This window comes from Chroicocephalus ridibundus, chromosome 2 (genome assembly GCF_963924245.1).
Source record: "Chroicocephalus ridibundus chromosome 2, bChrRid1.1, whole genome shotgun sequence".
Lineage (NCBI taxonomy): Eukaryota > Metazoa > Chordata > Aves > Charadriiformes > Laridae > Chroicocephalus > Chroicocephalus ridibundus.
In genome coordinates this window covers 119,472,194-119,495,605 of record NC_086285.1, presented here as the reverse complement: position 1 = coordinate 119,495,605, position 23,412 = coordinate 119,472,194, and the positions used below count along the sequence as shown (strand labels likewise).

The 23,412-nt window shown below is 39.1% G+C and overlaps 1 protein-coding gene across 3 annotated transcripts in view; it reads left to right on the top strand.

The window, feature by feature from the left end:
- Positions 1-282: 282 nt before the first annotated feature.
- The window catches only part of SS18 (SS18 subunit of BAF chromatin remodeling complex), a 43,286-nt gene continuing 20,156 nt past the window's right edge, over positions 283-23,412 (top strand). For 2 of the 3 annotated variants that reach the window (XM_063326750.1, XM_063326749.1), the window contains exons 1-4: positions 284-415; positions 2,831-2,907; positions 4,165-4,249; positions 18,469-18,622. In XM_063326750.1, the coding sequence (XP_063182820.1) occupies positions 347-415; positions 2,831-2,907; positions 4,165-4,249; positions 18,469-18,622 (385 nt within the window). In that variant the 5' untranslated portion in view covers positions 284-346. Of the gene's footprint in view, positions 416-2,830; positions 2,908-4,164; positions 4,250-18,468; positions 18,623-23,412 lie in introns of all 3 variants that reach the window. The other variant, XM_063326748.1, reaches the window with a different exon arrangement.

The following is a 23,412-nucleotide window of genomic DNA, read 5'->3' as shown; positions in this document are numbered from 1 at the left end:
GGGAACGTACCAACGCGGCGGAGGGAAAGGGGTAGCCGGGAAGGTCGCGCGATGGGGGGAGGCCACGTTCGAACGGCGCCGCGCCGACTTTCGGTGTCCCGTTGTTTTGCCTGAGAGGTGCCAGGCGGCCGCGGCCGCCTCGGGGCTCCCGCCGGGGGTGGGAAAGGGGGAAAGAGCGGCCGGTACCTCCTTAACCCTTCCCCGGCGGGACGGGGATGGGCCGTCCCGCTGGGCAGCCGCCCCCGCCCCCCGCGTTCTTCCCGGATCGCGTCCGCCTCCCGCCGCTGCTGCTTCCGCGGGGCGCGTGAGCGGGCGGGCGGACTGACGCTCCCAGCAGCCGCCCGACATGTCTGTGGCGTTCGCGGCCCCGAGGCAGCGGGGGAAAGGCGAGATCACGCCGGCCGCCATACAGAAGGTGAGGAGAGGACGGGCCCGGCCTTCCCCGTGCCGGGAAGGGGATGGCGGCGGCGTTCCGGAGGGCCAAGGCCCTGTCGGGGCAAGTGGAGGCGGGCGGGGGGGTTGATGGCGGCCGGGCCGTGCTCGCTGCGCTGCCTTTCCCGGCCTCGGCACTTGTTGGGGAGTGCTGGGGAGAAGGTGGGGGGGTGGCCGGTGGCCTTGCGGCCCTCCCGGCTGCCCCGAGCGCTCCCGGGGCCGCGGGCGTGAATTGAGCCTTAAGGACTCGGCCTGGCACGGTGGGGAAACGGAGGAGACGGGTAACCCCGTCCTGTGAGGGGTGTCTGTGAGGCGGAGCGCCGTCGAGTCGTTCCTGAAGGTTGCCTGGCTTCGGGCTCTGCTTCCCGAACTCGGCCCGCCCGGTAGTGAGGCTGCCCCTAAACTTTTAAGTGTTATTAACGAAGAACGTCATGGTTGGAGCCAATGACAGCGGCTGCGAACGACTCCATTTAAGCTTACGTGGGAGGGAGCAAGTTAACTCGCTAAAGCAATCTAAGAAAAGCATGTATGAGATTTGTAATAATCTGCGATGTTTTGTGTCGGCAGAAGCAGAGGAGTGTGTTCAAGTTGACTGGTAACTTGGTATTCAGAAACTTAACTAAAGACTCACACTGTTACCAATGTAAATAGCTGTGAATCAAACCGATTTCAGATTACAAGAAGCTTTTTGGGTAGGAGCCATTTGGGTAGGTCTAGCTCACTTCCGATTTAGTAAAGAGAGAGTGTCAACAAGGTAGGTGTTGCAGGGGTCAGGACCTCAAAGACGACCCCAGAGTTACGATGGAGACCTCCAGGATAGCGTAGAGGTCGTCAGTGCATGGGAAGTGTGGGTGAAAAATACCCACTGGGTGGAAAGCTGCCTAAAGGTAGTCAGTAGAGACTTCAGGTCACTGGGGTGCATATGGAGAATGCAGACAACTAAGTTTTTCTTGTGCTGTAGTCAAACCATTAATTTGATGGTGGTGTGCTGGCAAAACACTGGTATAGTTAAAGCTGAAGAATCTTTGTGATGTACATAAGCTGTCAGAAGCCCCGGAGGCGTCTTCATCCAGCTGGAAACTAAATTCTCTTTTGATGGTAGGTGTTTATAACTCTTTGAAAGAACTATTTCAATTTTCTATCAGCAACTGCTCAATCGAACTTGTATAAATCAGTGCCTGCAGCCCCATCTAGAATACAGTTGTATTCCTTCTCCATTTACTTTCCTCTTGGGCCTAGCATTCCTTTTTTTAACCCCCAAAGATGTGCAGCTTACATGGTGACAGTGAAGAATGCATCTAACTGGCAGTCTGAAGATCTACCTGTTTTAAGTGTCTGCTGCCTTCCTCTGGAAGGTGGGAGACATTCTGAGGAGAGCCTTGCCTCAAGGTTTCCTTGGCAAGTGCTGTATGAGACTTTGGTATCAAAGATATTAGCGCCTTTTTCCGTATTTTTTTCTGTTGAAAATGGCCACTGTGTTTCTTATAAAGCTTGATGTTAGTACATGTGAACTGTGTGTAGCTGCGTGTGCATGATCATCCTCTGAGTGTGCAGCTGCAGTTGTACGTAGTTTCTGAGGGTCAGACAGTAACTCAAAATACTGCAGTCCTGTCTGTATTTAGTGCTTAATGACAGTGTTTCCAGATCTAGCAATTTCAGGCAAAATAATTGCTCAGTGATGGTTCTAGTCAGTTCTGGTGAATTACTGGTTTGCGTTTAGGAAGATATGTCTGTTTGGCTCATTCTTACATGGATAGAAGTCCTGAGTAGGCTGCATGAGGCTTCTGACTCCATACCTTTTTCATAGAGATGGGTTAGTTGGAAGAAAAAAAGTCTTGGTACCTATTTCTATAATAGATCTATTGTGCCCATTATACAGAATATTTATAAAGTGCAGTTTAATTACAGATTCTTATTGTAAATATGGCCTAGCTTTCGAATGCATTTCCTTAAAACAAACCTGTCTGGTAAGCTCAGTCTCTATCAATAGCAATTTCAATACCTTTTATTATTAAATTTATGAACAGATGTGTTTATAAGGCGAGAGGAAATTTGGAGCATGAGTTTTTAAGTAAGCTTCTTGGTAGAGATCAAATGAAGAAATGCAAGGCTTTGAAAACTTTGTAAGAACTTAGTGTATAACAAGCATTGGTATTTGAATGGGAAGCCTCACAAATGTAGCTATAATAGTGGCTTGAAACCCTTAAAATGAAAGCTGTAAAACTAGTTGGAGGGTGCAGGGAGATGGGAGCAAGAGAGTGTTCTATAAATTATTAATGTAGAACTTTCTGGAATACTACTTTTCTTTTTTGTTTTTAAAAACTCTGAGGAGCGAGGCTCAAATTTATCTTCAGTTCCTTCATGATACTTACTGCAAAATTCTTCTTTATCGTTTCAGATGTTGGATGAAAATAATCATCTTATTCAGTGTATAATGGACTATCAGAACAAAGGAAAGACGTCTGAATGCTCTCAGTAAGACATTAATCCAAATCTACTATGGACTGGGTGAATTTCCATCTAGATCACCATTCTTGATCTGTTTAGCTTGCCTCGTAGGAGAACTGTGCTGTGAAGAATAGAAAAGTATTGCTGCAGACACTACACTTAAAATTGATTTTTCTGTTTGCCATATGACTGTCACTTCTATCGCTGAAATAAATATCGCAAATTGACTACAGTAAGTTGTTGTCATAATGATGACACCCATAAAAATGGGGACTGTATACCCAAGATCTTTTTCCTCTGCATCATAATTTCACTTTGGGAAAGAGGTAGTTTTCTTCTCAGACCTTTCTTCTTCCTTTTAGGAAACACGGGAAAACTACCTGTTTACCACTTGCCCAAGAACAAACAAGCTTGGTTAAATGTTTGGCTTGCTAGAATATCTCATGTGGACTTGCTGGCTAGTGGGATCTCTGGAGAGTGATCTGAGAGAGCTGTGGAAGGAGTGAATTATTAAGGAATATTATTTTCCCATTGTTCTTTTCTGGCAGGGGATGATCAGACAAATACAGAGTTTGCTGACAGATGGGGCATCACAGTATGGCTCTTGAGCCCTTACTAAGGGAACTGGTAGTCTGGGAGTAGGAGGGAGAGTCATAAACATTAGGTATTTTTGATTTAAGGGAATGCTTTTATTGTAGCACAGTTAACTGTAACAGCAAGGCTGTAGTTATGTATTCATAATCTGTTCCTCCTTTCAAGGTTATTGTGACTGTGGGCTAGATGTTGAGACTATGTTAAGAATGTGGTTCTGTGGCAGAAAAATCACTACGTAGCAAACTTCTAAAGCTCAGGGTCCTGATGAAACGTTTGCACTGTTCTTGGCCGTGATTCACATAAATCTATGATATTTTGCATCTGGGGTTATAATATGAGGAGTTTTCTTTCCCTAGTGTTTGTGATGGAAATTACACCAGACAGCCACACACACACGCTCCGTATGTCTCCTGGTGACATAGTTTGGGGCACGAAGCGAAACAGGTGAGAACAGGGTCGCCCAGCTTTAGATGTTTTCATAGCAAGACAGAAGTTGCAGAGAAGATACAGTCACAGATTTGACGGAGACATTGGGAAAGGTTGGGTAATAGGTAAGTGTGAGGGGAAAGGCTTAGGATTCCTAATAATGGTACTCTTCTAAGTTTCTTGAATCTTGTTTTACATAGGTAACTTTCTTTACATATGTAGGATTAAAGTAAAGATCTGTTTTGCCTTTGTTTATTTTGATAGATACCAGCAGATGCTGCATACAAACTTGGTTTACCTAGCCACTATAGCTGACTCCAACCAGAACATGCAGTCTCTACTACCAGCAGTAAGTACAAAATAGTGTAAAAGTAGGGAACAGATTTTATTTGGGTTCCTGGAGGAAAAAAAACCAAACCAAACAAACAGCGCAAAACCACACAGAAGTGTTTGAGGCAATGACCAAATGTTTAGCCTCTGATTTACTGTACGGTGCATATACAAAATGCAGTGTCTCTTCATGCTGTATTTGGAGTCTAGTAATCTCACCGTTTAGGTGTTGTTCAAAATCTGACTTGTTTAACTAAAGATTGATAACCTGTGCGCTGCATCTTTAATCCAGAGTATGTGGCTTGCCTCATAGATGGTCTTAGTGTTTTTTCCTCACCTAAGAACTCTGTTGATGTGGGTCTTAGCTCCTACAACAGTAATCTGTTTTTCCTCTTACATCAGGGAAAAGTGGGGGGGGAATTTTTTTTTTATTATTTTTTGCCTCAGTGGAATGAGGTTGGGTAAATCTTTGTCTGCTTTTCTCAACTCTAGGTGAGTCTCTTAAATTCTTTGCCTCTCTCCTGTATTAGAAAGTAACCTTTTTTTAAGGTGAATAATGATAATACGCAAGAAATAAAGTCATGCAAGCTTAACTTGAAACACTGCATCACTTTACAAATGAAGCATTTCTCAGATAATACTTGCTGTCTTTTTTTTTTTTAAGCTGGAATTTTCTGAGTCTGTATTCCTGAACTCTTTATTGTATAAGATACCTCCTATTTTTCCCCCTTTCCATTTTTTACGGAGCAGTAAGGAAAGATACAACAAACATCACAATAGCTTGCTGTTTGCTTTTTGTGTTAATCAGAAAGCTTGGGGAGTTCATTGTGAGTAACACAAGGAAGTTCTTTGTTTTTTGGTAGTAAGACTTTTCTTGAATTAATACAGTCTTGATTCATTTCTGTAATATGAAGCTTAAAAGAATGTCTATAAAACAGTCATTCTTAGATACTAGTTTTCACCAACTGAAATTGAATTACTTTTTCTTTGGTCTCTGGAGAAGTGTTCTCCAGTCATTGCTACTAGCAAAGCATCCTTTCAAGTTGGTACCTAGAGGACTATAGAAACAGTACTTCATTACGTCCAACCTGTTGTGCCTGTAGAGGCTTCTCTTTTTATAAATCCATCCTTGTAGCTGAGCGGGAGGGAAAGAAACCTTTAAGAGGGCTGTGTGTATTACTCAACTAATATGTTTTTGGAGGCTTAATTCATATCCTGGTTCTGATGACAACTGGAAATGAATTTGACCTTATCCTAGTCCCTGGTGAACAGCCCTGTTCTTAAAGTTGAATGTGATGACATTTTCTTCTTAAATGAAAATGAAGATAGGGCTGAGAGAGACTTCTGCAGATCGAGACTGAAGTGCATTTCTGATCTTGAATGTGAGGAATATTCCACAGCAGTGAGACAACAGCATAGTGGGTTTTGTTTGGGGTGGGGGGAATCCTCTTTGGACAGCTGAGGGTGGGGGAATAAAAAGGTAGCTTCGTAGTTTTTATTTCAAACTAAAATACAAAATGAAGTTTAGATGTTCAGTCTTACCTAAGTGTAGACATTCTGACCTACTAAGTCAACTCTGGGATGATTTGCCTGAAATGTGGTAACATAATGAGATAAAACGACTTTTTGTTGGGGTTTTTAGAAAAACATTTAAATTCTTTCTGTCTTCACAACAAATTCTAGCCAGAAAAATTTGGAAATGTGTGAGCTACTGCTTTTTTTCAATGCAAGATAAACTACTTCAGACTCTTTGCCTTTATTGGCTTTCTGTTTAAGAGCTGATGAGGCTCAAGTTGACTTGGAAGTATTATGTTTCTGTTCAGCATGCTTCTGTGTCAGCTGTTGAACAGTCTTACTAATTTCAAGGGTTGCGGGTGGTGACAGTTAAATATGGAGCAAGATACTGTGTGTGTAAACATCCACTATTTTTAATAGTAAAATACATGAAATTTATGATATTACTGTTGCAGTAGTTTCACATATAACTTAGGGCTTGACTCTGAATAGCTTCTGAAGTTGGATTCCATATGATCTATTCATATCTGGAAGATTGTTCTCCTAGTAAACTATACTTTCTTTTTTGTTTAAATTTTATCTTGTTTTTGTTTTATCAGGAAAATACACTCAAGAAATTTCAAAACTTGACTATTAGTTTTTGTAAAATGTTTTGTGTGATCAAATGAAGTTGAAAAGAGAATGCTGCTGTTGAGATAACATTCACACTGAACAAAAGAGCTAAATAATCAGGTTCATTGAAGCTTTTAATATAAGCTAAAATTACTTGAACCTGATGATAACTTCGTTGTATCCTCTCACAATAGTCCGTAGACTTGATGCTTCATCCTGCTGGGAAAAACGCTTGTATGTTCTCCCTCACATTTTCTGTCGGGATTACTCGAGGTAGTTACTGCCTCCTTCCTGTCTTTTCTATTGGACATAAATGTTGTATTTTTTAGTATAAGAAAGTCAGCTTCTGTGCCTCTGTCCACATCTTTTAGAATGTGCTATTCTGATCAAATACTGTACATCCTTTCTGAAAGTGTGGTGTTGCCTGTAGGGAACAAGATAAATCTTGCACTAAACAAAAGTAAACAAGGGTTATTAAACATTGGAATAGGCTGCCCAGGGAGGTGGTGGATTCACCATCTCTGGAGGTGTTTAAAAAAAGGGTAGATGGGGCACTGAGGGACATGGTTTAGAAGTGGCTCTTGTCAGGGTAGGCTAAAGGTTGGACTCGATGATCTTAAAGGTCCCTTCCAACCTCAACAATTCTATGATTCTATGATTCTATAGTGAACCAACTGTATCATGCAGAGAAATGATTCTATAAGGGGCCTGCAAGTGAGGAAAAGGTGCAACAGGTGAAGCAGGCATTGCAGGCAGTGGGTGAATAGAACAAGAAAGACTTTGAAACTCCAGTGTCATAACAAAGCTCCTGTTGTCTTTGTATGCATCATAAATGTAGAGTATTAAATTATGACTTCTGGGGTAAGAGGCTTTCCTTCACATTGGAAGACGAAAGAAGCGTGAGGTTAATCTCCTTGTGTCAACCAGTCTTTTCTCAGCCAGGTGAACAGGAGCATTACTAAGGACATTCCCAGCTGGATGAGAGTTGTTGCTAAGTTTGCATGTAAAGTTGATGCAACTTTTTGCTGCCGCTTTGCGAGTTATGGCAGATATTCTCTTTTGTGGACAGCAGTGGAAAGTCTGTTTACCACCCCCATATGGGATATGTTAGCTTTCCAAAAAGGACTCGAATAGTGAGGAACACGAGACTGTTGCATTCTTTTGATTTCCACCGGTGCTACTTTTAAGGGAGGCAACAGCAAAGAATTAGTATCCTTGAACTGTAGAGAGCCAAGATGCAACTGTGTCCAGTTCTGGGCTCGCCAGTTCAAGGACAGGGAACTACTGGAGAGAGAGCCCAGTGGTGGGCTACAAAGATGATCAAGGGAATGGAGCACCTCTCATATGAGGAAAGGCTGAGAGACGTGGGTCTGTTTAGCCTAGAGAAGGGAAGACTGAGAGGGGACCTCATCAATGCTTATAAATATCTAAAGGGCGGGTGTCAAGAGGATGGGGCCAGACTCTTTTCAGTGGTGCCCAGTGACAGGACAAGGGGCAACAGGCGCAAACTGGAACATGGCAAATTCCATCTCAACATGAGGAGAAACTTCTTTACTTTGAGGGTGCCAGAGCACTGGAACAGGCTGCCCAGAGAGGTTGTGGAGTCTCCTTCTCCGGAGATATTAAAAATCCGCCTGGATGTGTTCCTGGGCAACCTGCTCTAGGTGAACCTGCTTCGGCAGGGGAGTTGGACTAGATGATCTCCAGAGGTCCCTTCCAACCCTGACCATTCCGTGAATTAAAGTTGGTTACTGGGACCTCCAAGAGAACCCCCCCAAAAGCAGTAGTGAAGCAGTGTGTGTGTGTGTGTGTTTCTAATTACATTAAATCTCAAACTGCAGAAAAGGTATCTTATTCTCCCTGACTTATTTCTCTCTTTTTCTTGCGAGAGAGTGTCTTATTGACATTAAAAAGTCATTGCAAACTGCTGAATGAAAAGAGACTTTTTGACCTGGACATTTTCCTGTTCCCATATGTCTTAACTTTTGCCAAATATTTATGGGAAAACAACCCACAACCATCACTGTATTGGGAAAAGTAGAGGGGATTTTTTTGTCCTCTACTTGAGCCTTTTCATTTTAGCATTTGTTCGATAACAGGCAAATATGGAGGTCTGCAGGAGTTATTTAATTGGGAACACTTGTTTTGTTGGGGCTTTTTGCATGCAGAAAAAGTGATTTATTTTTTTTTCCAGGGTTTTTCTTACATAATGCAATTTGCCTTCTGAGTGTGCAGAGCACTTGATTTCAGTGTGTATTTCAGGAAGGTGATGGAAATAAATGCTTATGATTATTACTCACACTTATAATGTGGCAGTTTTCTTTTATATTGAATGTGCCAGTTCATTCCAGTAGCAAGCTAAACTGTGTACGTGAAGTGACTTCCAAGAAAACTTATTGTGTCTGAGTTGTACAAAAATGTGCACATCTCACTAAATTATTTTTCTTAATTTCATATTATTGGAAGGCTTATTAATAAAGTTATGAATAAAAATATTTTTTCTTGCTTGAGAGACTTCTCTCAAAACTAACGCTTTTTGTAGGACTTGGGAAGTCCCTTAATCTATTCTGCTCCCAAACTTATCTCACGGATTAGGGCAGAGTTCATGCCGTTTTAGTTAGAAGACGCTTCTATATAAAACGGTGATTGCTTTTTACGGACACTTAACATCAGCAAACACTGACATGCTGGCTACTTCCAAAGAAACTGCTTCAAGAGGTAGAACCATTAGACATCATTACTAATGCCTGACTAAAACTTCTTCCTCAGGTTCCTTACTGGAAGACATTTGTTTTGTTTGGTTTTGGGGTTTTGTGTGTGTTTGGGTTTGTTGTGTTGTTTTTTTTTTTAAAGCTGCAGAGTTCAGGTGGCTAAATAGGAGTCTTAAATGTAAGAATGGTTTTACTCAATCAGTGGAAAGTCTCCTATGATCTTAAATACACCTCAGTACTTTTCAGAAGGGTAATGTTTAGTCTGGCTTTAATGTACTTGTGATGTGATTAGTTTGTACGAACAATTCAGAGTCTTAGGAACTGAACAGTGCACTTGGCTTTTTTACTAGCCTTTATTCTGAACGTGAAACTCGTCTAAAATATTTATGTTAATCAAATTATCTTGATACTGTTTTGTTTGTTGTTTTTTTTTTCTTTAAAAAGAAAGATGACATCAAGAAAAGACAAATGTGGCTCAGTTTTAACAGCTTAAAATAAAACTTGCAGATAAAACTCCTGTGACTGAAGATGAGAGAAATCTTAAATTAATAAAATTCTTGTCCACTGATGTACCAAAGGCTTTGAAAAGTCTGATACCGGCTAGTATAGCAGAATATCTGTTAGTGGTATCTGCTTTCTTGCTGATCACAGCTGGTGTAGGTCTTTAAACCCCTGGCTTAATTCAGTATATATTGAATGGTATTGTGTTGAATTAAATTAGTTTTAAAGCAGATACACAAAGCAGTATGGTGTATTACTCTGCATTAGCCTTTCAGAACGCAAGTCCGTGCCAAATTCAAGTTCAACTATTTGTAAACTGAATAGAGAACAGAGCAAAATAAAGGCTGAATGTTTCCTGTCAAGAGGCAAGTGAGCTATTAGTTAGAAGTGGAGCTTGGTTTTTGGAGAATAATTAGTCTGATTAAATGTTTGTTAAACAGTTTTCAAAAATCATGATAATTTCTAAGTTTTAAAAGAGAAACATTAGGCAGCAGATTTTTTGAGAAAGGAAGGAAAGATGTTGCATTCATACCCACCATATTATGCAAGTACACCCTGAGGAGGATTTCTAGGCGATGACGCTAACAGTGATTGTGTTCTTTAAAGCAAGAAATTTGAATGCTTCTGTTTGGTGTGGAGTTTCACATTAGAGTAACTTACCCAAAAGAGCAACTTGCCTGCTGATCTTCAAATGAGGGGCAAGTGGAGCCAGTGTGGTTGGGATGGGTAAAAGAAATCAAGCTTCACATTCCTGTACCATTATTAGAAACGATCAAGCTAGTGAAAATCCATAATTGATAAAAGCTAATCTATTTGTCCTTGCATCCTCCCTGAAGAACGTAATTTCTTATTTTATTTCTTCCTCCAACTGCTCATACTCTACCTTTTTATTTTCTATGTTGATTTTGCATAGCAAAAAATATTTCCTGTGTTTTGTGAGCAAGAAACACATGGAGTAAGCCTCCTTTGGTAGTAGTCTGTAGCCCATAGTTGGTTAGGCTTTGTCACTAAAGATGAGAAACATCTTTAGAATATTTAGGTTTACATTGTAGTACCACGTTATTCTAAGAATTCAGCGTTGCCACTGTGTGTGAGTGATCTCAGAGACTCAGTGCTTTGAATAACATGGTAAACAAGACTTTTCCTGAAGTTCTGCGGTATTACAGGTCTGTTAAGAGATGAGATTTAATTCTTTATTGCTGTCAGTAGCCTAGTTCTTAGGGTGTGACTGCAATAACCAGTCCTAAAAGCAATGCATTATGATTTAGTGGTATAAGTGCTTACAGAGAGGTTGAGTGTCTTAATTGTGTTTGCTCCAAGGCCAGCACATGATCATCTGTATCCATTTTCTTTCTTTAGGGCTTTGGATGTTTGACTTCTGACCTGTAAGTGAACACTCTGATTGCCTATGTGTTCACTGTATGTAAAAACGTGGTTATGGGATATTAACCAAAAGAGAACTAGTTTTACAAATAGCTACTTTTATATATATATTATTTTTTTTTAATTTTATTTTTTTTTGGTGGAGCATGAAAGAGCACGTTCCTCAATTCTACCAGGAAACTGAAAATCTGCTCATTATGGGAGGAAATCTTGTAAAATTGTCAGTACTAAAAGCTTTTTAGAAGACTTAAACGAAATACAACCAAATTTGCTGTGATTTACGTTTTGTGAGTTGTTTCTCCCCTAGCCTATTCATAGAATCTCTGCAACACCACCAGTCCCTGTGTTGATATGCATCTTTTGGGGCTAATAGTGTTGTTGTGTTTTAGGAAAAAAGAATTGGGTATGCTGCATTTTTAAAATAATTTTCAGATTGTGGATCCTCAGTTTATCCATGGTCTTATAATAAAAATTGCTTTTCCACGTTGTTCATTTTGTTCCAGAGAGGCTTTTAAATGTTGGAAAGAAGTTTGGCTGTTCCTTTTGATGGTAGTGGTTATGCTGACATAACCAGAGCCGTACTCTTTGTCAGCTGCAGTTCTGCTCTGATGTTTTGAAGTTGTTGTATGATGAACCAATCTGGAGAATCAGTCCAGATTAATTAGGTGGAAAGGGGGATATTTTCATGCTGGATTAGTTCAGATTAACTGCAGGGCTATGTAAATGGCTGTGTTGGCACAACTGAAAGGGTAGTATTAGGAAACGGAGGGCCGCTGGAGGGAGCTTCATAAGCCAGCAATTACACTAAAAATAAAAATAATCAGAATACGGGAATTTAAGTTGTTAGCATGTTAGGAGTGAATTCATAGAACACTAATGTACTCCACTTTAAATAAGAGGATCACTCTACCTTCTGTCAGCTACTTTGCATGTATTGCTAATCAGGTGTGTCCACATGGGGAGCTAGTGCACCGTACACAAAAAACTACTTCTGTTGCCTGCTAACTTCTGTGGCTGACTTAGAAATCAGTAAAAATAGCAGCCGATTTGAATCAGAAGTATGCTCTAAAGTGTAATTCTTTCATACTTGAAGGTGTGATTTGCCTCTCTGTAGTACAGTATCTACACAATAAATACCTCTTTCAACCCCAAGCAGTTTGCTGAGAGCTGCACCAGGCAGTCTGGTAACAGAGGTACCGAATCCTTTTGCCTCTATGATTTTGCTCTTTCCCCGGTGAAATACTCTGAGAGTTCTGCAGGATTCTTTCTCCTTTAATTGAGTTTATGTAAGACCTTCTAGCTGAAATAGAAGTGGAAGTATTCTCTTTGGTTGCTATATGCAAGCAAAAGCTGTACATATTGGACCAGGCATTAAACCATCTTAAAAGCCAAAGAGGCAGGAGGTAAACAGCTGTGGAGCAGGAAGCTCCTGCTTTTTGAGGACAGATAGGAACTGCATTTTATGGGGGGAATTACAGAGTACCTCTGAAGTTGTCTTGTTTCTATAGCTCAGTGTTCCCCAAATTAATGTCCGTAGTTAACTTATTCCTGGTCATTTAAAATAAAACCATCTGAATTCATACTTTTGATTTAAATAATTTCTAGTTATATAGAGGTAAGAATTTTGTGTGTTTATCTTTTAAGTATCAAAAGAGCTATTGCTACGTGGATGTTAAGTATTTTAGGGTTAAATTTTCTGGTTGTTTAAAAGATGCTAAAGAATATTTGTACAGTGGAATATCTTTATACAGTGATACATGCAGTTTGAAACAGTTAAAGATTCCGGTTTAAGCAAAGTGTTTAAGTATTCCATTATGTGCTATTTTAACTCTTTTTTTTTTTTATACAAATATTAAGTCTGATTATTGAGGATACCAAAGTAAATCGAGATTTAGAAACTGGTTGTCATTCTAAGTTTAGAATTCCTTACTGCTAGTGTCACAACTAGTACTCCAACAGAGAGAACACAAATTACAAATGTAATTAACTTCACTATTTAGACACAATTGTAAATGCTTTTCATGTAGAAATCCTCCCTACCCCCAAATATTACACTTGCTGAGAACTGATGTAGGTTTGTTATTTTTTCTTTTAAGGCACTCGCAGTACTAGAATACTCTGCACCTTGTAGAAGAAGAGCATAACCCAGTTAAATAAATCTTGCCTCTTTCAAATCTCAAAAATGTATTCCTTTATGATCTTATTTCCCAGTCTGACACCTCAGTAAGTACTCTGCAGGTGCCATCACCACTTATCAACAGAGTACTGTTCTCTGAGACTGGGACAGGTGCTGTGATATTAGCAATGTGATATTCGCAGGGCAGGGTACCTCCTGGGATGGGATATTTTGCTTTGCAGAAAATGGTATTTGAGAACTGAAAACAAAGATGACTGATTAAATCCTGCATTAGAGCTTCTCTTAGAAAGATCAGAAGGCTTTTATGTTTGTGTTCCACGTAGCTTTTAATTGTTACTCTGGGAGATTTTCAAGAAAATTGTATTTTTGATCGTGTATTTTAAATATCTGTTGCTATTTGTATTGATTAGCAATACTGTGTGTTAGTGTACTTAATAGTATTTCCTGTCTCTTACATTTTATTGATGACTGAGTTGGTATTCCACCTCAGTTTTTATAAGAATAAATGTTCCATAAACAAATCTTTCAACCTGCTATTGATGGTAAGAAAAATCTGATAGGGCAGATAAGAGATGATAGATGAAAGTTCCAGGTGTACAATTGCACCATGGCAGCGTTTATTGTTTGCTGTCTTCATTTTATCTAATTTATTATTTAAAAGAAAATCTTCTAAAAAAAGTATGCAGTTTGACTATTATTTTAAGTGTATGCTTTCAAATAACTTTTGAGTTTAGTAGGATTTTGTTTGCTGAAAGTTGTCAGTTAAAATTTAATGGGTTTTTTTCTTGTCTCTTTTTGGTTACAACTGCAGGTCAGTTTCAGTCTCTTTCCAGTTCAGTTTTCCAGAGCTGGACAAAATAAGTTTGTTTGTTTGTTTTCCTCCATGCTCTGATAAATTTTAAATGCTTATAGCGGCTATAAATTGTAATCTGTGTGTTGGGTTAAGTGAGCCAAAAATTAGCATTTAGCAACTGAAGCCATGTCTGACATCTTACTTCTAATTCTTTAATATACTTTTTACTGATAGTAAAATATTTAGTATTTTCTACTTTACAATTAGAATAAAATCAGCAGTGATTTTTAATTTCCATTCCTTTCTGTCAGTCATCCAGCAGAAAGAGGAAAGTAGGCTTTCCTTTGGTTCTGTTAACCTAACTACATTTGGATGTCAATTCACCCTTCTCCTCTAGGCTGAATGGGTAGGGTTCATGGTGGGTAAGTTTCCTGTCACAAAGGTTGGGGGGGGTTCTTTTTCCTTTTCTTATTATCTGGCTTTTGAACACCGTGTAGTCACTTTGTATTTTAGAAGGTCTTTATCATGCATAGTGCATGTTACTGGAGGTAGTCAATTTCCTTAACTTCTGTAAAGAACAAAAAAAGTTAAATGACCCAGGTTCTATAGAGTTTTTTTTTCTTTGTTTTGTTTTTTAATTCAAGATGATTTAAAACAAATTTGTCACCTGTAAAAGCCTGGATCAACTCTGATAGAAATAGGAAAATTGCCATTTGAAAACATTTTTTTCTTGTTTTCTTCCGACTGCAGCCAGTGTACTCTGGAGGAATTTCACTAGGGAGTAATTATATCTGCAGGAGACATTTCTTTGTAATTACTATCAGATAGTGATTGGTTTATGACCCTGACATGGAGGCTTATAACACTTCTAAAAAATCCTATATAATATAATTGTTTTGATTGTGCATATGTATGTGTGATTATCTCTGAATCTTACTTAAACTTTCTTCTAGTGTCTCACGTTGATGAATTCCTCACGTTTATGTGATTTATGTGGTGTCTTGTACGTTTAATGTGATTCCTCAATTTATTGACTATTCTTCTGGGGTTTCCTTTGTTGTTAAAGCATAAATTGGATGATCTACTTTTTGTATGTATCATACATTAAATTGTATTTCTGTCATATCCTCTTATGTTCATTTCCTTTCAATGTTTAAAAAAAAAAAAATCTGTCCTTTTTGATTTATTTCAGATGAAAGACATTCAAAGTCTTGAATCATTGGTTGCTTGTCTTTGGAATCCTTCTGATTTTACAGTATCTTTTTGTGATTCCTTTCCTCAAACTGAACATGTATCATGATCACAAATACCATGGCATTTTTTTTTCTTGGATATTGTACCTCCCTTTTGATATATCCAAGTACTGCAGGTAATCAGAAAGGGAACATGGGTATTTTGAATATTTTTTTATGTTTTTTTTAAATTTTTTTCCACCAAACTGTCTGTGTGATGTTCAATTTTTTTTTTTTATGTGTAAGTTGCAATAGAAGTTTCTTCTTTCTGAAGAAAGAGCGGTTCAACGTTCAGTGTAATTGCTGTATATTTAGCCATGTTGAATTTCACCTGGCACCACTCTGCTTATTTTTTCTTCTTCAGTTTTCAGTAATTAATGTTACGTCTTCAAATGTTGACGTGTACTAACAAATACTTTCAGGGGACCTCTATATGTTCCTTTATTTTCTGAACTTCATGTAAGGTTATTTTGTATTTCTTCCCTTTGGGCAGTTTCTGATCAGTGAAAGTGTATACCCCTGAACAACATATTTTTCCCAAAAGTTTTGTCAAAAAACTTGTATAAAGAAGTTTTTATTAAATATGCAGCTAAGTGGTTTAATTTATATATTTGAAAATTTCTAATAGATTAGAAAGATATGACTTCCCTATATTGACACTCTACTAACTCATCTTTAGCTTTATCATCCTTGGAGTTTTCAAGTACTCTAATTACATTCATCAGTTTACTTGTAGCTTGGGGAGCAAGGCTCACAGATTTATGATTCTTGGAATTGATCTTACTATTTTTTATAAAAAGAGGTACAGTGTTCACCTACCTTCTAGTCGTCTTATGGGGTAGTTTATTTTAATGAAAGATTGAATTTGTTTTCAACATGGACCTTTTTCGTGCATTATTTTTAAGAATCTGAAATGGGTTCACACAGGTCTTTGGGCTTTTTCCATATCCAGAAGCTGCTCTTGCTAAATTATTTCCTGGTAGTACCTTTCTGGGTGTTTTTAATTACTCCCTCAGTTCTCTCAATTCCCCGTGGTTTGTGAAGTCTCTTGCAGGTTTTTGTATCTAATGGGATTTTTTAAATCCTTAATACTTTTTTTTTCCTGTCCTTGAATGTTTGCACTCTCAACACTGTTTTTTTTTTTTTTTTTAATAATTGCAGCGTATGTCTTAATGTCAAACAATGGATGTTTTGAAAACTTCCAGAATAAATTTCAGAGTTGGAATATATAGTTTTGTCTCAAATAATCTTTGGAGGTTTTTTTGTCCATCTTTCCATGCATAAGGGTATGCCCATGTTTGTGCAGTAACACCTGCAGGATAGCTAAAACCTATGTATGATCTAAAATTTTTCAGTACTTTATAGTATTTTCCATTATCAGTATGTTGTGTGAACAGTGAGTTTACTAATGATTTATATGTGGAATCCAAGAAGTTCATTTTAATTCTGAAAACATTTAAACTTGGATGGTTTTTGGCTTTGCTTTGTTTGCTGATGTGGGACTGTTGTAATGCTCTGAGCTCTAGCTGCTCATGTGGAGATACCAAGTGTGTTGGTTTTGCTGGTATTCCAAAAATTACTTTCTAAATAAAAATTAAAAATAGTCTCTTTGGGGTTTTTGGTTTGTTTATTTCTCTTTACATCAGTTTTAGATGATTTCTGTTAGATGCAAAAGTAGGATGATAGTGGGCTTCCAAAGGTGAAGGGAAGGAAGACTTTGCTGAGGTGTCCTTGCTTTGGTTGCTTAGTAATGGAGGAGGATCAAGCAAAACGGAGCAGCATTCCACTCGCACTGTTCAGAGAGAAGAGATGCTTCTCACTCTTGCCTTTTCCACCATCTACCACTTCTGCTATAGGATGAGGAATAAACTTGCTTATAAAAGGTTATTCTTTGTGTAATTCCTCATTGTGGAGGAATGAAAGAAATTTAGTAAGAGAAGCCGTCTACTTGCTTGCCTTTTCCTTCATCTCCTTCCTTCCTACTGCTAAAAAAGCTCTTCACTAATTTCTTGAGGAATTTTTTTAAATATTGCAGGGAAAATAATACATGCTTTTGATGTATTTAAAGAAATTTTGAGAAAATAAATTAGTACTGTTCCTCCTGTCCCCCTGGCAAGCAAATGCATGTGTGTCTGTATTACCCTGGTGTTGCCTTCTCCAAGGCCAGAAAGGGCTTTACGCTCGTCCCACCTTACGCTCGTTTGGAAAGACTTACTCTTTTCTACTGTATTATGTCATATCTTTTGTGAAACTCTTGATGAGTAGTTGTAGATGTTAAGGGGGACTGGGTTGGGCAGGAACTTAGGGGTCACCCCCTTGGTTGTTTCTGTGAAGTGTTGAAAAATACATGCGTGGTTGTCTCACAGGACAGGTTTTGCATGAAGTTACGGCCTTTCAGAGGGTCTGCAAAAGCCAGCGACTGAGGTGTTCACTCTCCCAGAGATGATTTTTTTTTTTTTTTTGTTTCCCTGAAAGCATTTGGCTAAGGTATGTGAGGAGGATCGTACAGTCTCACAGGTGTTTTTAATAGGAAAACGAGCTGGCTACTAGCAGTTTCTGCATCTCCTTACATTGCCCTGAGTAGAACCTATAGTAAATTCCCCCTTGTACGTACTGTTTTCCTTGCTCTCCCTCTTTGAACTCTCAAGGTTATTCAGTTATTTTCCTCACAATTTCATTAGGAAATTTGCCAAAAACATCCTTTCTAGGCAGCTGTCTCTGGACCTTTGGAGGCCAGCAGTAATGTGCTTCCAGTCTGTAGGGGGTGTTTGGCACGGAATTACGAACTAGGCCTTCAGCGCTTCGGGGGAGAGGGGGGAAGAGATCGCAAATGCTTTACCACACCCAGGTGCAAATTTTTTGCTCGTCTACGAGCATTGAGAGGCTTTTATCTCTTGCTGTACCTGTTCTGTCCCGGTGCAAGGTCTGTTAATGGCAACAAATTGTTGATGTGAGAGAGTTATAATGGAGGAGTTCTTTTCCCGTTCCCCAAATGTTGCTTTGAAGGAAAGCTTTTGCGTGTGTGTGAGGGAGCCACTCCAGCAATCTTAAACTGTTCAGATATAATTTTTTAATGAGGGATTGATTTGTATTTTTTTCATTTTAAAGCGGTGCTTGAAGGTGCTGTGGTGTTGTGTGCACGTAATACCTCATGTAAAATTGATTGAAAGATTAAACGTTTTGCCGAAATTAATATTGGGAGGAGTTAAGCGTCTCAGAAGGAGCAAGAAATGCGTTCCGGTGCTTTCTTTCATACCCTGCTGAACAATATAGGCAACTGCTGTACCATATGTACACATAGTATATTTGTCAGACTAACTGCTTCTCGTGTTTGACTAAACTGTCTCCTTTCAGCCACCCACACAGAATATGCCTATGGGTCCAGGCGGGATGAGTCAGAGCGGCCCTCCCCCACCACCGCGCTCCCACAACATGTCTTCAGATGGTATGGTAGGTGGGGGCCCTCCTGCACCACACATGCAGAACCAGATGAACGGCCAGATGCCTGGTAAGTTTTTCTCCTCTAAGACATTAACACCAGCGTTGCCTGGCAACCGAAACGACATGGGGGCTCAGGGGATACTAGATTGTTGATGACAAAACTGCTTTGAATGCCCCCGAGTACAAGCTCTCTTAGAGTTTGTTAGCTACAGAGCTACGTGACCTGTATTCAGTGTTTATCAGGCTGCCCTTGGGCTTTGATGTAGCTGACACACAGCATTCCTCTGATGAACAGAACTGGCTAAATTTAGTCTGTTTGAAACCATGCAGTACAGCTGGCTTTAGAAGGCTTATTGGGGAAAGGTATTGGCCTGTGGCTGAGTGAACACAAATCCTTCCATAAAAAGATAATGTGAAATCATCGTAGTTAAATAATTAGATAAGAATAAAATAGATACATCTTAAAGGGGATGTTTAAAATGTGGGTAAATGTTAAAAAAAAAAAATAATATAAAAACCTCTTTTATACAGAAAGTGATCCAGCTTCCACTAATCCTCTGTGTTCTTTATTATTGAAGATGTGTTGAATCGTAAGGGATTTGTAAAGAAATGGCCTCCAGATTATTGTTCTAGGTGTAAATTTTAAGTCAGTTTTTATGCCATCCTGTTTTGTAATAAAAAGAAAAGTGCTTGGGAAGTCAGAAACAAAGCAGTGAAACAAGATGATAAAATTCCGCATTGTGCCTACCAGTACTGGCTTAGGGGTAACTATTCCCTTTAGCAGTCAGATCAGAATGGAGTAGGCCCTGGAAAAGCCAGCTTCTTTATATAGAGGCTGTTTTCTAGAATTTCTTCTCATAAAGTCATACTGCCTATTTCATGTGAATTGGCTTTCAGCTTAAAATTGCATTCCCAGGATTGCTTTTGTTCAGGACCCCTTCATTGTTTTGTATGGAGGAACTTTTCATACAAAAGCTCTTCAAGGTATTGATTCTTCCAAGAAAAGAAACTGCTGTCAAAGAATCTTTGAAAATTCATCTCTCAGTGGTCACAAAGATAAGCTCCACGACCACAAACACAGTAAATAACTGTGCAGAGCTTAATATAATAATGATTTCTGTGGTCTCTAATTTCTGTGCAAATCCTGATAAAATGGACCTGATGGTGTTAGCGACAGCTTTTCTGAGAAGAGTAGCTGAATAGCCTCCAGAGGTTGTGTGTAGGAAGTGTAATAAAAGATCTAGAGAAGAAGTTAGTTTCATCATACGTGTGTTGGTCATGGTTTGCATTTGGAAGTGGAAAGAGCAATATATGCTGCTCCCTAAGTAGGGCAGAGATATTCTGGTTGTGGAGTCGTCTATCCATCTAAGATCCATCAGCTCCCATGGAGAATAGCATTGCCTCTCACAAATCAGTCTCTTTGACCCTCTAGTGTAATCATATTATTGTTATTATAATGATCTTTTCCAAGGAGAAGGATTACCAAGTCACAATGTGAGCATAATGACTTCACTGCAGAGCCACGGGGGAGAAAAGTCACTCCTTAAACATACATATTTTGTAATTAGATAGAATAAGAAAAGAGCTCTTATGAAAATATGTGATAGGTAAATAGGTTTGTTTTGGTATTCACCTAGACAGATACTTAAATGCAGTTTCCCACTAAGCTTTAATTTAGCCTTTCTTCCAACGTACTCCCTCTTTTTGAATGTCTGTTCCTTCTCTTCTCTGTTTAAGGTTGTCTCTGAGGATGTGAAGATAAACAGCTTAAGATGAGGGCATCTTTAATATCAGAAAGGCATGCTAAAATCATTTCATAGTTAGGCATTGGAGAAGGGGAAACAGAATCATCTTGTTAAGTGGATAGCTGAATGATTGTTTTCTTTAAGTGTTTGCTAGTTTGCTTGTATGCAAGCCTTTGTGTATTTCATAGGCATGTATTCGTAATCATTTCTGCAGTGTGTGCATTTGCTTTCTGTTTATAGGGCACTTGCTCTAAAGTTACGTAGACACTTTGTAGTACAAGTCAGATGCAAAACCTTAAATATCTGAAGAGATGATCTGTCCAAAAGGAATAAAGTCACTAAGGTGCAAACCAAGAGGCCAGGGTCAACAGACATAAGTTGACCAGTCTGGAAGAAATAAGATGCAGGCTCTTAAAAATACCAGCTAAGGATTTCTGGAAGGCCTTGTCTGAGCAGGGGCTTCCACATGACTGACTATGGGTGGAAGGGTTGATGAGAGGATTAAAAGAACAGCCTAGTGATGGTCAGGGCACAAGTTGATTTAAAGTTCTGCTCTCCCATTGCCTAAAGGGCAAAGGATGATTTTTCTTATACTTGTGTTCTGGTTAATAAAGGACCTGAAGTGCTGCTGAGGCCCTTAATTGCATCCCCTGATAAATGAGTGTCTGTATCCTCTTACTAGTGAAGACAGTTACAACGAACCTTTTCCAGCCTGTGGTGGAATTGAGTATTGTCTGTACCTGTGACAAATTATGGCTTTTACCTGGAAAAATTACTGTCTGAAGAGTTACATTAACTGAGAGTTTGTGTGATGCAAAGTAAGGATAGCCTGGATTTGGAAGGAGATGATGAACTGGGTTGTGCTGGTGGCAGGTTATCTTCCCGATTTCTTGAGCTTGTTTTATCATATGTAGAAAGGTAAGATTTGCCATAGGGTTCTCTGACCTCTGTCCTGGAACTGGTAGGTCACCTTTCTGAATAACAGGTGCTTGTGTATTACCAACAAGTTCTCTCAAAGTCTGTCTTTCCTTGCTGCAAATGTAGTCTCAAATGCACTTAACGCTGGCTTACAGCTTCTCAGAACTAAGATACTGTCCATAAGTGGCAAAGAGGAAAAAAGAATTTCTGTTTATAGTCTAGATACATACCTATTCCACTAACTTTTTGTAATTAGTATAGCATTTAAAGCAGTTTTTTTAATGGCAGATAAGCACTTTGTGTCTCGTTCATTCGTGTTTCATTCATATTCTGCTCTTCCTATTTCATTCATTCACATAGAAAAAATAGTGAACTGTTGTGTTCTTATGTGCAGGAGAACTGCATGAAATATTTTGGAAAACTATAAAAAAAATTATTTGTAAAGTTTGTTCTTAACTATTTTTCATTTGCAAGGTTTTTTGATACTATGATCTTGGCTTTTCCTTTGTCTTCTAGCTTCTGACTAACAAACTACCTGATTTTGACCTCAGAACATATGCATGCCTGACGTTTCATGTGCTAGCTTTTTCTTACGAATACTTTCCCTGTTTTGGTGCTACCCTAGACATGAAGTGTAAACCAGCCTTTTAAACAAGGTGTTTTATTTTTTCAGCTTCTCTTGTGATGATTTTTGCCTTCCCCATTTTGCTTCTTAACATTACCAGTTTTTAAAAACTTACTCCGCTGTGTGCTTCGGTAGCTCTCTGAAATCTGCTATTGACAATTTCTTCCTTTAAAAAAAAAAAGTAACAAAGGACCTGGGAGTGGCTGACTTTCTGGCACTAATCCTGTGTGGTCTTCCTTTTCTTATGAGAGAAGATGAGAAACTAGTCTTCTAGCAGTCCTATAGAGTTGCTTGGCACTACATTCTGGAGCTTTTCTTCACTTCAGCTTTACTTTAACACATTGATGATATCATGGTTAGAGATGATCTCATTTTTTCGTAATTAAACCGTCTCTCTTTTCTCAGTGTTGCAGAGTTAGGCAGTGTTGAATTGAAGAAGGGACAGTGTAGGCATCTGTATTTCTTTGTCATGGTCATAATCTTATTCACTGAGTTATTTTTTCTGTATTTGTGGTGGGCCTGCCTTTGTACCATTCAGCAATCTCTGCTCACCTTGTTTTGCAGGAACAGAGAACTGTGTGTATGATACCTTTTAGCTTTTTCACTTCCCTTGATAAAATATGCTTACCTGTTCATTTCAGTAAGGTGCCTTGAAAAGGGCACGGGGATAAATATATTCTTAAGTGTGTTCTCTGTTCCTTCATGTTGGCTTTTAGTAGCTGTGTTCCTTGATAATTGTTATCTTTTTCTTCCACATCTTTTTGTTTGCAGGTCAGTTGGTATTGCCTCTGTGACCTTGTGTACAACTCTGTACGTCCTTATTTTAGCCTTCACCCTGTCCTAGATTGCTGCAGCTATTTCTTTAGTGAAGGCAGGACTTGGGAGCTGTTTACAGAAAGTAAATACTTTTTTTTCTTTTTTTTTTTTTTTTTTGCACAGGGAGATCTGTAACCAAATCACTATCTTCCTACAACTCTACTGACATAGTTTCTTCTAGGTTCCTCTTCTAAGTTTTCTGTATTTCTTAGTGTTTTGTGGCTTAAAAAAACACTTGTGGCATGTTTGGCAGCAGTGGTATCTTCTTGATGAACTCTGTGTATATCAACACTTGCCTTGTTTACAGTTGACCTACTCTGTCACATGCTCTGGTTGCACATATCTTCGTAAACTCTTCATGTCGTGTGCTTGTCATATGCATAATCCGTGCACTTCACTTACTTTTTTCACTTCATGGAATCATAGAATGGTTTGGGTTGGAAGGGACCTTTAAAGGTCATCTAGTCCAACCTGCCCTGCAATGTGCAGGGACATCTGCCACTAGATCAGGTTATTCGGAGCCCCATCCAACCTGCCCTTGAATGTTTCCAGGGATGGGGCATCTACCGCCTCTCTGGGCAACTTGTGCCAGTGTTTCACCACCCTCATTGTAAAAAATTTCTTCCTTATATCTAGTCTAGATCTTCCCTCTTTTAGTTTAAAACCATTACCCCTTGTCCTATCACAGTGGGCCCCACTAAAAAGTTTGTCCCCATCTTTCCTGTAGGCCCCCTTTAAGTACTGAAAGGCTGC